We start from the raw sequence: 14,501 nt of genomic DNA, 5'->3' as shown, positions 1-14,501 counted from the left end.
TCCCCTCCCCAGTCTCTGGGCTACAGACACGTTCCCCAGGGACCTCCGGTCCCCACCCCCTGCACCATCTCCTGCTCCTCTCTGGTCCTTCACACTTACTTTTGCCCTCTGCCCAAGACATCCTCCCTGATGCATTTTCCTGGAAGATTCTTACCTGTTTGTGTTTCTTTATTCTATATATGTAGGGTGCACACCATGATTTTCTGATGTACACATGCATAATGAAATGATTAATACCATTTAGACGTCAGCTTAAGCATCCATTTCTCAGGGAGCTTTCCCTTTTCCCTGACCCCCAGATGTGGTTAGCCTTCCTGATGTTCAGTCCCATGGCCCTCTGCCCTTGCCGAAGTTCTATTTCTTTTATTTCTTTTTTTTTTTTTTTTTTTTTTTTGAGATGGAGTCTCGCTCTGTCACCCAGGCTGGAGTGCAGTGGTGGGATCTAGGCTCACTGCAAACTCTGCCTCCCGGGTTCCCGCCATTCTCCTGCCCCAGCCTTCTGAGTAGCTGGGACTACAGGCGCCGCCACCACGCCTGGCTAATTTTTTGCATTTTTAGTAGAGACGGAGTTTCACCGTGTTAGCCAGGATGGTCTCGATCTCCTCATCTCGTGATCTGTCCTTCTCGACCTCCCAAAGTGCTGGGATGACAGGCGTGAGCCATCACGCCTGGCCAGTTCTATTTCTTTATTAGGTTCCGTTTCTGAACTTTGTGCAGATTTTCCCAGCTGTAGTCTACGGCTAATTTGTTGCATCTGAATTGAATAAGAGCCCATGGCAGGAGCCAGCACGGCACCCTGGATCTCATCACGGTGGGCAGGGTAGAACACTTCTCCAACCCTTCTTGTCACCCGTGGCTCTGTCAGCTGAAATGAAGCTGTTTAGTTTCCTGTGGAAGCAGAAGGAAGGAGTTATGCCAGCGCGTGTCATCTGTGAGGGCTGGGATCCTGTCCAGCACGGTCTCAAACTATGCCCCCGCTGCACCTCTGTGGGGCTCTGGCCGTCTGTGCTTCTTGGTCCCCCAGGGCTCCCCATTTACATCCCTCTGCTGCAGCCCTGCAGGGAGGAATCCGGGCAGTGGAAGCCCCATCATTACTGCCCCCATCGAAGGCCACCTGCCCTGTGATCGTGTTTGGGGCCTGAGAAGAGGCTAACGTGAGGGGGACTTTAAGTTCCAGAATGTGTCTGGACGCCTGCTGTGCCACCAGAGAACTCACTCAACAAGTGTGAAGGGAGTTCACACGGGGTACTTGACCTTGAGGGCGCAGCAACCGAGTTTATCTGCATGCTGTCATTGCAGGTTTCTAATTAAACCCGTTTATGAAGAAAAAGCAACACATTTACAGGAAGAAATAAATTAACTGAGTTCCTTTTCAAGCCATATTGTTAAATTCTTTTATAATAATAGCTTTACTTCTGCAAGCAGTTACATTTCTGTGTTCACAAAAAGCGGGGAAAGAAGGACAAGATTTTGACTCTTTTTCCAGGAGACCTGGGGAAGTCAAATTTTCTTCAAGGTTATTGCCCTCAGTAAGCTCAGAGAAAACACTCCAAATGTCTCAAGACTTGAAACATTCCAAAATGAGAAGGAAATGTGGAAATACACTAGGCTGCATGGGTCTGCGAGACCTGGGGGGTGCTAATTCCAAGAGCTTTTTTGTTAAATAGCTCGAGCGTCCTATCCCACTTGCGGTCAGCCTGTCCTCTGTGCGGAGGGGATTGAGCAGGATAATAAGTCCCATTAGCACTGCGGGAGGTTTCACATGTAAATCCCCTAGCAAATGGAAGCACAAATAGAGAGCGTCCTGTTTAGTAAGTCAGCATCACTTGGGTGTTAGTTTTTTCCCCTAGAAAAGTGCCCGTGGTCGCTTGCTATCTTTGAAGTCGGCGAGGCAGGCAGCGCTCAGTCCGCGGTGTTCGCAGGCTTGTCCTTCTCTTCAGGGTTGTCCAGCATCCTCAGCCTCCTCTCCAGCCTCTGCCTCCATTCTTCTCTGAGTCTGCGGAGGGGAAACCGTGCACATACTCAGTGCATTTATCTCCAGCTATGCTGGTCCACTGAACCGTGGCTTTTTCTTCTCAAAGATATTTTTAAAAGAAACCCATTGCGTGTTCCCCTCCCTGTGTCCATGTGTTCTCATTGTTCAACTCCCACTTATGAGTGAGAACATGGGGTGTTTGATTTTCTGTTCCTGTGTTAAGGGGAAGGAGAGCATTAGGACAAATACCTAATGCATGCGGGGCTTAAAACCTAGATGACGGGTTGATAGGTGCAGCAAACCACCATGGCACATGTATACCTATACAGTCTGCACATGTATCCTGGAACTTAAAATAAAACAATAATTTAAGAAACCCAGTGCTGCCAGGCACCGTGGCTCACGCCTGTAATCCCACCACTTTGGGAGGCCGAGGGGGACGGATCAGGAGGTCAGGAGATGGAGACCACCTTGGCTAACACGATGAAACCCTGTCTCAACTAAAAATACAAAAATAAAATTAGCCGGGCGTGGTGGCGGGCACCTGTAGTCCCAGCTACTCGGGAGGCTGAGGCGGAAGAATGGCATGAACCCGGGAGGTGGTGCTTGCATGAGCCGAGATTGTGCCACTGCACTCCAGGCTGGGCGACAGAGCGAGGCTGTGTCTCAAAAACAAACAAACAACCGCCCCCCCCAAAAAACAATGCTTTTTACAAATGAATAAAGAAAAAAATGAATAGTCACAAGGGCAATGTCTATGGATAGATGGCTTCATCCCAAATGTCATCCTTCCCAGATTGATAGGTGGATTTCATGTAATGTCAATCAAAATCCCAGCAAGAATTTTCTGTGGCTCTCAACAAGATGATTCCAACTTCTATACCGGAAAGCAAAAGTAGATTAGCCTTAATAAGTTTGAAGAACGCTGTTGAAGGACTCACACTACCTGATTTGAAGCTTAACATACAGTTACCATCATCAAGGCAGTGAATAAACAAATAGATTATTAGCACAGAATAGAATAGAAAGTCCAGAAATAAATACACAGTAATACGGCCAGTTGATTTTTGACAAGGGGTTAAGGCTAACTCAATGGAGGATGGATAGGCTTTTTAACAAATGGTGCCAGAACATTATGTATCTATATCCAAACAATAGGCTTGGAAACTGCTATGGTCTGAACGTGTGTGTTTCCCCTCAGATTCATATATCTAAATCCTAACTTCCAAGGGGATGGTATTAAACTCTGCTCGATTATGGGCCTGGGAAAGAATGGGAAGAAGATTCTGGAGTCATGCTTGGAGGTCCTGGGGGTTAGATAATGTGTGCGTATTACAGGAAAATCAGAATATACAGAAAAGAATTTAAAAAATTGAATTCACTTTCATCTTTTATTCTTATAAATAGCCCTACAAGGAGTATAATACTTAACAGTCTTTCCACATCCCAGTCTGTTTTCCTCGGAGTGGCTCCCAGAGGTGAAATATTACCACTTAGAAGGTATAAATATTTTGAAGGCTCTAGGCACCTATTACCAGATTGGCTTTAGGAAAACTTCTTACTTACAACTCTGCTTAATTATGGGCTCAGGAAAGAATGGAAAGAATCTGGCACAAGGGCCTGTTGCTGGTTGGTGCCTGTTGCATAAACACATGAGCAAGCGGGGCCTGAAAGTTGAAATACTGTCAGAGAATGAGGCACATGGGGCAGTGCCGTCAAGACATTCACTTTGCGAGGCCGAGACGGGCGGATCACGAGGTCAGGAGATCGAGACCATCCTGGCTAACCCGGTGAAACCCCATCTCTACTAAAAATACAAAAAAATAAATTAGCCGGGTGTGGTGGCGGGCGCCTGTAGTCCCAGCTACTCAGGAGGCTGAGGCAGGAGAACTGCTTGAACTTGGGAGGCGGAGGTTGCAGTGAGCCGGGTCGCGCCACTGCACTCCAGACTGGGCGACAGAGGGAGACTCTGTCTCAAAAAAAAAAAAAAAAAAAAAGAAAAGAAATTGATGATTTATTGAGCTTATCTGACCTTCTACTTTGATATCTACAGATTAGTAATTTTCATAATTATATTTCTGCATCATGGTTATTAAGTATTTATCCTATATTTTAATTTGTAATCCACCTCTGCAACCTGGAGAATACTCAGGTTCACAAGCTTTTTTTTGTTACACGTCTCTGAAAGCTTCTGTAACTAAATCTGCCTTCAAATACATGACTTTCGTCACCTAGGATCTAGCTCACTAATAAGGGCTGCTGCCTGAGTGTTTCATTGAACTTGATGCACTTCTTAACCTAATGTGGGTTCATTGATTAACAAAAGGGACTGTAACTTTTACTGGGTGTGGTGGCCATGAAAATGCACCACTCAGATGTGAGGAGCAAAGCTGACTGGTGGCTGCAGCTTCTTTCCTTTTGTATTTGCCTCAGATCAATGCCAAGGCCAAACTTCTTGTAGGTTGCTCTCAGACAGTGACTCGGCATGGCCGTGGTATTAATGCAGGCCTGTCCCAGCAAACTGCAGAACTTCTTTAACAGGTGGCTTTGGCTCACTGACTCCCCATTATTCTGGTCAAAACTTATTAGGGCTGCCCTGCTGTCTTCCCAATCCTAATTCCTTCTTTTTCTCCTTCATGAAGGTCAGACCCACATCACAGTCTGATGACTTTCCTTCATTTCTCTGGCTTCATGGTGTGCTGAAGCTGGCTCATAACAGTTCATGACAACCAATTATTAACTTTTTAGGAATTTTATAAGCTAATTATTAAATAAGACATTATTAAAAGTAAATGATATAAACTTATAATTAAATTATGTTAAAACAAGGACACTGACTATGCAAAATTCATTACTTCCTGATGATTTTACTGCATTTTACAATCCATGCTCTTCAGGTTACTTAGGTCTATTTCACCTGTATGGTGAAAGTACTACATGATGAGGTGTTACTGGCAAACACCTCTTCTGAACTTGTCTTCACTGACATCTCATTGGTAGCCTGAATAGACTGTGGTGGGAATATTTACACTATGGAAGTCGGCAAACACTATAAATCATGCATGACTTGATGTATCATTTTGTTCATTGTCTGAACTAAGGTTTGGCCCTAAGGCCAAATCTGATCAGACACCCATTTTGTAAATAAGGTTTTATTTTTTATTTATTTATATTTATTTATTTATTTATTTTGAGACGGAGTCTTGCTCTGTCACCCAGGCTGGAATGCACTGGTGCATCTCCGCTCACTGCAAGCTCCGCCTCACGGGTTCACGCCATTCTCCTGCCTCAGCCTCCCACGGGCCCGCCACCATGCCCAGCTAATTTTTTTTTTTTTTTTTTTTTTAAAGTAGAGACGGGGTTTCACCGTGTTAGCCAAGATGGTCTCGATCTCCTGACCTTGTGATCTGCCCGCCTCAGCTTCCCAAAGTGCTGGGATTACAGGTGTGAGACACCGTGCCCAGCCAATAAGGTTTTATTGAAATACGGCCCTGCCCACCTATTTATATATTTTATTTACATATGGCTATAGCTGCTTTCACACAACAATGGCACAGTTGAAGAGCTGCAACGCAGATCATATGACCTAAAATGTCAAAAATATTTACTGTCTGGTTCTTTTCAGAAAATGTTTGCTGACCTTTGGTCTAGACTTAAGAAAATGATGGACAAAATCTTAACATGGATTAAATGTAGAAGTGTGTCGTGTCTGTAGCTAATACATTATAAACAGCAAAAAAGAATTAGGAAATATTCTTTCAGTACTAGAAAACTATTATCTTCAATGACATGACTTTTTTTCTGAATTGGATGGTAATCAAACATTTATTTGTTGTATGATTTTTTTCAAATTATGGTTGAATTGCAACCATCAGTTGGCCCAGATACAAGATGCTGGCAAAAATGAATAAAATCACATTTCATTATTATTCTCTGAGAATAAGGTGACTATATGGGATTTATAATAAAGTGCATTGTGCATTTTCTTATTGTTTATAAATTGTGTGGTATGCAGCTTTCATATCAGTCAGATTTATAAACATATGTATGTATATACACACATACGTTTTTCCTCCAGAGAGCCAGTTTTTTTTTGTTTTTTGTTTTTTTTTTTTTGAGGCGGAGTCTTGCTCTGTCGCCCAGGCTGGAGTGCAGTGGCCGGATCTCAGCTCACTGCAAGATCCCCCTCCCGGGTTCCCGCCATTCTCCTGCCTCAGCCTCCCAAGTAGCTGGGACTACAGGCGCCCGCCACCTCGCCCGGCTAGGTTTTTGTATTTTTTAGTAGAGACAGGGTTTCACCGTGTTAGCCAGGATGGTCTCGATCTCCTGACCTCGTGATCCGCCCGTCTCGGCCTCCCAAAGTGCTGGGATTACAGGCTTGAGCCACCGCGCCCGGCCGAGAGCCAGTTTTAAACATTCATCAGCACACCAGTTTCCTTCCAATTTTTCATTCACAGGTGCTTCCTCCAATAAATCTCGTACACATCTGATCTCCTCTTGCCCTCTGCTTCTTAGAGGACCTGAATTAACACATTTGGCGTGATGCATTCATTCTAGGAAAAAAAATTAGGAATCTGGGGTTCATAATGTATTTATCCACTTTTTACAACAGTTATACACTCTTGCTAAGTGGTAAAGAATCCAGGTCTCCATCTACCCAAATGTGCTTTAAATCTTGTTTTATGAATATGTAGACACTTTGCCGCTACTTTTTGGTCAATATCTTTCATTGCTGTGTTGCTTCTGTTTATTTTGGGTTCTCAGTAAACCGGTGAATAAAAATTTACATATGGTGCTTGCCTTTTGAAGTAGGGAAGGTCCACAGGAAGAAGATAATGCTTAAACCTTGGCTTACAGATTCAGATACATCAGAAGAGCCATACGACTGGCATTAAAGCCCAGGGAGAACATTTTTACCTTCAGCCTAGAAATATTGGCCTCACTTTTCAAATGGAGACGAGGTAATGTTTACTATTTCTTGTTCTAGATTCTTCTAATTTGTGGAGGAGTTGTTAATTCCTAGGAGCACAGATTGTCCTTGTTAAGTCTGGGGCTTACCTAGAGGGCAGGATGATATTTGTGAGATTCTTAAGTCATAATCATAATGTTATTCCTGGAGTGGGTGAGGACAACTGGATCTGTAATTATATTTTTCCTATCATATGCTAGGCACTAAAGATATGGGTCAGTTTGGGTCCTCCAAGAAGCAGATTTGTAGGAAACGCCTGCGAAAAACAAACAAGGGAGGAAACTGAAGCAGTCAAGAAGAGCCTTTAGACTTCAGCGCTGGTCTGACATCTGTGAACAGAGAGTGGGGGAAGTAACGATTGAGTAGGAAGAACCCACCCTACAGCACAGTTCTGAGGAAGCTTGGGCTGGGCTGGTGGGGCGTCCCTGAGCAAACGCTGCCCCCAGAGGAGCCATGCCATGCAGGAATTGCCTGGAACTAGCACCCCTGCCACCTTCAGTAATTGGCTGGGAGCGGCCTGGGGGAAGTATGGCTTTGTCTCACACATGATGGCGGATCCAGAAAGGGAGCAGCCAGCACTGTCAGTCAACTATGCTCCCAAAGCAAATGATCCTGAAGGTCCTCTGAGGGGACACTTCTGTGGCTACCAGGCTATGTAAAGAAGAGCAATTGAAGACTCGCTGTCCTCAAGGAATTTACAGTTGACTGAATTCTTGATCTCCCATTTCAGATCTCAGTACTCCAATCTTGATCTCTGTGCTTTTACTTTAGTATGAAAAGTCAGATGACGATTTTGCTGCACTTACTCCACTCTCATGGGCAGGAAGCATGCCTTGACAATTGTTTTTTCATAGTAGGGAGAGGCAGGCCTGAGTCTGGTTGCCTTGTGGCCTGCAGCTCACTGGCTGCGTCTCTGGTCAAGGGGCAGAGCTCAGTCCGTCCACACAGGCTGACAAGCTTTGGCATACTCATTTGACCAACTCAGTTTACCAGCTGCATTTTCTATCCTTTCAGTTTGAATGAGAAATCTAACTAAAAAATTTCTCGCTGCTTATTCTTTGTAGACTAACAAAGTATACATATTTATATTTCTAAGTCTTATATACAGTTTGAAATAGCGATTTCATCTGGCTAGTAGATTCTGAGTCCAATATCTTATTGCCCGAAGCTGAAAACATCCTAATTGATAAAATTGAGAAGCAATTTTCAGAGCAAGAAGGAGGTGAGTGGTCTTGAGGTGAGGCTTGAGGCACTCCCAGATTTAAAGTCTACTTGACACTGTTGAGATCTGCTAAATTATGAAGCAGTATTTTGAAGACCACACTTGTTGCCTGAAAACATTAGTTGTTCATATAAGCACTGTCCAGCTTCTTAGTGATAGCTACCGGCTGGGCACTTAGGTGTCCATAAGACTTATTATCTAAACTGAGATACTTTTGAAAATAAAAGAGACTGCAGTCAATGATTATACCAAACTGATAGGTGTCCATCCAAACTGCCCCAGGCAAACCAGGAGGTACGGTCAGACATCATGCCTACGCGGCACTCGACTCGTCTCGAATGGCCTCGATCAGTTGTTTGCAAACACTTTCCAACTTCTTTGGGGGACTAACCCATCCATGTTCTGTTGCTTTTCTCTATCCAGACTCAGAGAAAGTAAAGAAGTTCCCAGTTCTGGGGCTACCCACTTTGTCTTGTGATTTCACCCCGGGACCTCTGCCAGATACAGCACATCAGTTCCTAGGAAAAATGGATCCTCTCCATCCCGGGCTTCCTTCTCTGAGTCACTGAACCCACAGGTGTGTGCTTAACACACTTCACCCAGCTCTGGCACAGCATCTTGCCAGGTTAGCCCAGCAGAGGGAGAGGAGCATAAGGCATTATTGGATTTGTTCTCCTGTCAGCAAAGGGGTTTGGTGGAAAATTTGGAGGTTTTGTCTCTACTGCTCACTCAGACACTTAGGATATTTCTTGATTGCACAGTGGATTGGATTTGCCTTTTATAAATGGAGGGTAGAATAAAAAAGATGTGGGTGTTACGTTTATGTGTGTGTGTGTGTATATGTATGTGCACACTGGAGTGTGGGCATTTGCGTATAGTGGAGTTGGGGGAGGCAGAGCCCACAGGGGTGGAATAGGGACTCAGGGGTCCATGATATTCCTTGGTCTGCAAGTATATGCTGGGAGATTATTATTTTGTTAAGACAGTGTTTCAAACTGTTTGCTCAGATCAGCGGGGATTTAAGCAAATGTTCTGACATTTTGGTTCTGATTTAAAAATTCTAGATCTTTTGTGAAACCTGGTTCATGTGGGATGTGTACGTGTTTTCTTTGCTTTTTTTTCAGCAAAAATAACAGTAAAACCACGAGGTTTTAATTCATTGTTTACCAAATTAAAAAGGCTTTTGAGATTTTTAATTCACAATTGATAAGCGTGATGGCTCCGGTGGGTGGCCTCAGGGCTGAAAGGGAGACCACAGGGAGCCGCCTGGCTTCCCCAGCGCCTGGTGGTACCTGGTTCTGAGTCCTGTGGCTGCTGCAGTCATGTCTTCAAACACTTAGCTGGGGGAGACTGATGAAAAGTTTCATGATGAGCACGAAGATTGATTCTTCCAGTCATAGCAGGTGGAGAAAACGGCTCCAAACTTTAGAAAAGGGGATCATTTCTAGGGAACGTGGGAGCCTGGAGAATTAATGCATTTTGTTCTATGGACAATTTGCAATTTATTGCCATTTTCATAACTTATTTTTTACTTAAAAAATGGCACAGGATCATTATGGAAACTTTGGAAAAAATAGGAGAACACACACACACACACACAGAGACGATCTGTCATCCTATTAGTCAAAAATAACCACTTTCAGTATCTCAGTGTATTTTCTTCTAATCGTTTTCCTTTACATACTATATATATATAGTATAGTATGTAATATATATTTATATATTTACATATATAGTATGTAATATATATAGTATAGTATATATATTATATTTTATATAGTATAGTATGTAATATATATTTATATATTTACATATATAGTATGTAATATATATTTATATATTTACATATATAGTATGTAATATATATTTATATATATATAAAAGTTTTACTATCTTGACAAAAATAAGATCAAATTGCAAGTTTTGCTTTCTGGAAGGGAAGATACAGCACAGGGCTCAAGACGGGATCTGGCTTCCAGTGGGCTAGTGGACCGGGACTGGGAGACGGAAGATGGTGGGGACCACACAACGGACTCTCTTCACTTCCCTGAGAATCTAGAGGATTGGATGCTCTAACATGAGACTCTTCTAGCATGTAGGAAGGCCTAGTTTTGCCCATTAGGCCACCAGGAGTGTGGCTGGAATGTTGGCAGAGCTCCTCGCTGGGTACGGAAGGAGGCTCCTCTCTGGGGCTTAAGAAAGGATTTTGTTTTAGAAATTAACTGTGTTTTAGACATGTGAATTACTCATGTTTTCAGCTCAGCATGCACTAGGCAGACACAGAAACATGGAATCACGGTGCTCTTTTGTGGAGAATACGGACTACCATTTCACCTGCGAGTGGACATCCTAGCAGACAGACAACCTGGCTAGCCTCTCCCATTTTAGGGACTGAGAACCTGGACAGGCCCAGAAGAATGGAGCTAATCCTTCTGCTCCAAGGCATTTGATGTGTGAGGGTAGGTGCTGGCCCTGGCATTCAGATTGAGGTCGACACACATGACACATCTTCCCACATAAGCAAGCCTTCATCTCTCACCAGGCTCATTGGACTAGAACAACAAGTTCATTTGCCAGCGAGGGAAAGACCACATTACCCTTCTCCCAAGAATCTTGATACATATTACCCCAGATGAGGGATTTTTATTAAACTAGTTTTTCACACATATACGTATATCGTCCACCTAACACTGAAATTTAGTGTAACCACATGTGCTAAAGATTGTAACAGGGAAAGGGTGGCAAACAGATTGTTTTAGTTTATCAAGACATAAATAACATAACTTCATTTTTTATATTAAAAAAAGTCTTGCCCATATCTGTAAGCCATTGATTCTCAATCAGGGATGACTTTGCCCTCCAGATGGCCTTGGTTCTCACAACGTGTGTGGAGATCTTACAGACAGCTAATGTTTTGAGGCCAAGGATGCTGATAAACATCTTAGCACAGAACAACCCTCCACAACAAAGAATTATCTGGCCCTGAATGTCAATAGTGCTGAGGTGGAAAAACCCTGGTATACTTGCAAGACTGAATGAGTGGATGTATTGGTGATGTTTTCTATTTTCTGTGTTTTATGATGTTTTGACATCTTACAAAGTTTGCTGGCTAGGGAGAGACTGCCCCTGCTAGGACAAGGCCTATTTTAGAGATAGCAAAAGGCTTGGCCAATCTCCAGACCAACCAATCTCAAGTCTGTAGCCCTAGCCATCTCCTTGTCTAACTCTCATACATTGGGCCACTATTTCCCTTGCCCTTGATTATCCCGGGGCCAGGTACCAGGCAACTGGAAACCACTCCTGTATCCCAAATCCTGCCGGAATGACTCAAACTAACCAACCCTGAATTATCCACTCTGCACTGCCTTCCTCTTTCATAGAAATCTCAATAAAGACTCTGGCCTAGAGGTTCCCACTGGCTCTTCTCCCACCTGACCAAAACCAGGGAGCTTCCCCTCTGGCCCTGTGGGACATGCAAGTGTGACCCCCTCTCTGGGACCTGTGAGTACACTGAACTTCTTCCTTCCAAGCTTTGCTCCCATTTCCTCATGAGAGTTTGCATTTCCTCTTGTCACTGCACAGTGTTCATGTTTTCACGTCCAGCATATGTACATTCCTACAGCAGTGGGTACCAAAGAGAATTCCCTACCTCCATCTTCATATCTGGCGTATCTCTGGGAAATCCACTTTAAAAGTAATAATAGACAAACAATTCACATACTTTTTCAGGGCGCTTCTTTCCTGACGATCTTCCTCCAGTTCTCGGTAAAAAGTCTGTTTACTAATTTCTTTTTCCCAGAAGCTTTTGAGCTCATGACAAGTTTCACAGCAGAAGACTTCTCGACGGACGTATTGATTGTTCATCCCCTGAAACATACAAGGAAAGCAAATCCCAGTTCTTTAAATAAAGCCACTTTAGCTTTGGAGTGATAGAAAGATGAGCTTGCATGTAGACACTGCCATTTATACTTTTTTTTTGTTTGGTGACTGTAGATGCATCACACACACTTGTATTTTGAGTCTGTTTCCTCAACTGCAAATAGGAATAATAATAGTTATGCTAGAAAACATCATGAAAAATTTTGAATTAGACAAAACCAAAAACGGTATCTGGTAACTCTTCCAAATTATCTGATTTTAAAGCTTGCCCTTTTCACTGTCTTTGAGCTATTTGACAATTTTGTAAATTATAGGAAAATTATAGTAATGAAAATGATTCATAACAGAGAAATCCAAATAAATTTTGTGGAGTGGAATGCAATTGCTATACCTACGAATATCAATCGATGTTTTCATTGATGTGTTTTTAAAATTTTCTTTGGACTCAGTTGTAATATCTTACTTGTTTTTTCCTTATTTATAAGTTAAGTAAAATATTTGATACATGTTAATTTTATATTTGAATGTGATTCATTATTTTAGCTTTCTTAAAAAACTATCCTTCAACAGTTACTTCCCAGTTGTGTGCATGTGTAAGATGAGCATCGTCAACAAAAGTGCTAAGCCTCATGCATGACAAATGGCCAACACCCAGAAAGCAGCGTGCTTTTTCCAGCCTTCCTCGCAGAATAGCAAGCTCCTCTGCCGTCTATCGAGCACCCAGCGTGTGCCGGGCACACTTTACACACTGCCCCATCCGACGCTCACTACAGCTCTGTCTCCACTCACTGTTCAGATGAGGAAACTAGAGAGAGAACCTGCTTGTGGCCATCACTGCAAATGGCAGAGCTGGCATTTGAGCCTAGGTCTGTCCCTCTTCAAAGCCAGTGCTCTTTGCTCCACAGATCCTCTCTGCTCACAAGAAGCGCCCACTGTGTTTGGAAATGGGTACGTCTGGGGCAAGCTCGTTCAGCACATGTATATACATCCTATGAAGAGACACATACGGAACCCAAAAACATTTGCTTTTCACCTGAACGTGGCCCACTTTCCAGATCTTAGTAGCACCATCAGGCAGGTGGACACAAATGCTTGCACAACAGATTCCTCCCTGCCTGCTGGCAGCTCCTGCTCAGGGAAGCGCTTCAGCCCTGGCTGGAGACTGGAAAGGGACCTGGTCCCTCACTCCCCAGCTACAAAGTCCCTATGATCCCATGCAAGCTGGGTTTTCTCGGGGCATCCAAAGAATTGGGGGCAACAGAGGAGTTTAGAAAACACTTCAGAGAAGAGGCCAGGTGCGGTGGCTCATGCCTGTAAACCCAGCACTTTGGGAGGCCGAGACGGGTGGATCACAAGGTCAGGAGATCGAGACCATCCTGGCGAACACAGTGAAACCCTGTCTCTACAAAAATACAGAAAATTAGCCTGGCATGGTGGCGGGCGCCTGTAGTCCCAGCTACTCAGGAGGCTGAGGCAGGAGAATGGTGTGAACCTGGGGAGGCGGAGCTTGCAGTGAGCTGAGATTGTGCCACTGCACTCCAGCCCGGGAGACAGATCGAGACTCTATCTCAAAAAAAAAAAAAAAAAAAAAAAAGAAAAAAAGAAAAAGAAAAAGAAAAAGCTTCAGAGAAAAAATAACATTTATTATTTTATATTTATGGTATAGAATAACTTTATTTAATTTATATTATTCTTATGTGTATAATAGTAGAATATGATGCCCTTATCAGAGGGGCAGCAAGAGCGTCCTGCATGAAGGGAACAGCATGTGTAAGTGTCCTGAGGTAAGAAGCAGCTTGAAACTGAAAACAGCTTTGGGTATTGGACAAAGATTTTAAGAATCCGCTTCCAGTGTTCTTCCTCCTGGACCCAACTTCCAATCACCTGCTTATTCCTGTAGTCAGAGCTGCCCTGGAAAAAACTGCTGAGCATGTGGGTGGGTGGTGGCAGCGAGGCAGGTCAGGGTGGGGACGATGGAAGGGGATGCGGGAGAGAAGAGGAGAGAACATTCTCCTCAGTGCCAGCTGCTCTGGGGTGGTTCTCACTGGTCACACACAGCTACGTGAGGGCCATTGCTTTTTTATTTAAAACATTTATATTTTGTATTAAACACTTAAAAATAATTTTTAAATATATTTTTAAATTGACAAAAGCTGTATATAATTGTGTACCACATGACGTTTTGAAATGTGTACACCTTGTGGAATAGCTAAATCGAGCTAATTCACATCTCATTTTGCACATAAAGGAGCTGATTTTCAGAGGCATTGATAGACCGTGTGGAGGTTCCACAGCTTGAGAGCGATATGGCTGTCAGGACGTGGAGCCTGCACTCTTCCCTCTGCTCCAGGACACTCCTTGGAAAGAGGAAGTTTGACTTAAGTGCCCTCTCCCACTTGAGGTGCTCAGTGACCTTACCCTTTCCTGTGACTCATGGATGCTGAGGTGTTTGTGAC

General features: G+C 43.5%; 1 protein-coding gene across 1 annotated transcript; it reads right to left on the bottom strand.

Moving 5' to 3' along the window:
* Positions 1-1,902: 1,902 nt before the first annotated feature.
* On the bottom strand, positions 1,903-12,030 carry LOC113220262 (protein FAM240B). The gene is made up of 2 exons (XM_026449141.1): positions 11,888-12,030; positions 1,903-1,996 (listed from the first exon to the last, which is right to left on the bottom strand). The coding sequence occupies exons 1-2, from the start codon at positions 12,028-12,030 to the stop codon at positions 1,903-1,905; spliced, it is 237 nt and encodes a 78-aa protein (XP_026304926.1).
* Between the last annotated feature and the right edge of the window lie 2,471 nt (positions 12,031-14,501).

The sequence above is a fragment of the Piliocolobus tephrosceles genome, chromosome 14, assembly GCF_002776525.5.
Source record: "Piliocolobus tephrosceles isolate RC106 chromosome 14, ASM277652v3, whole genome shotgun sequence".
NCBI classification, from domain to species: domain Eukaryota; kingdom Metazoa; phylum Chordata; class Mammalia; order Primates; family Cercopithecidae; genus Piliocolobus; species Piliocolobus tephrosceles.
Note: the sequence above shows the minus strand (reverse complement) of the source record. Positions and strands in the feature narration are given on the sequence as shown.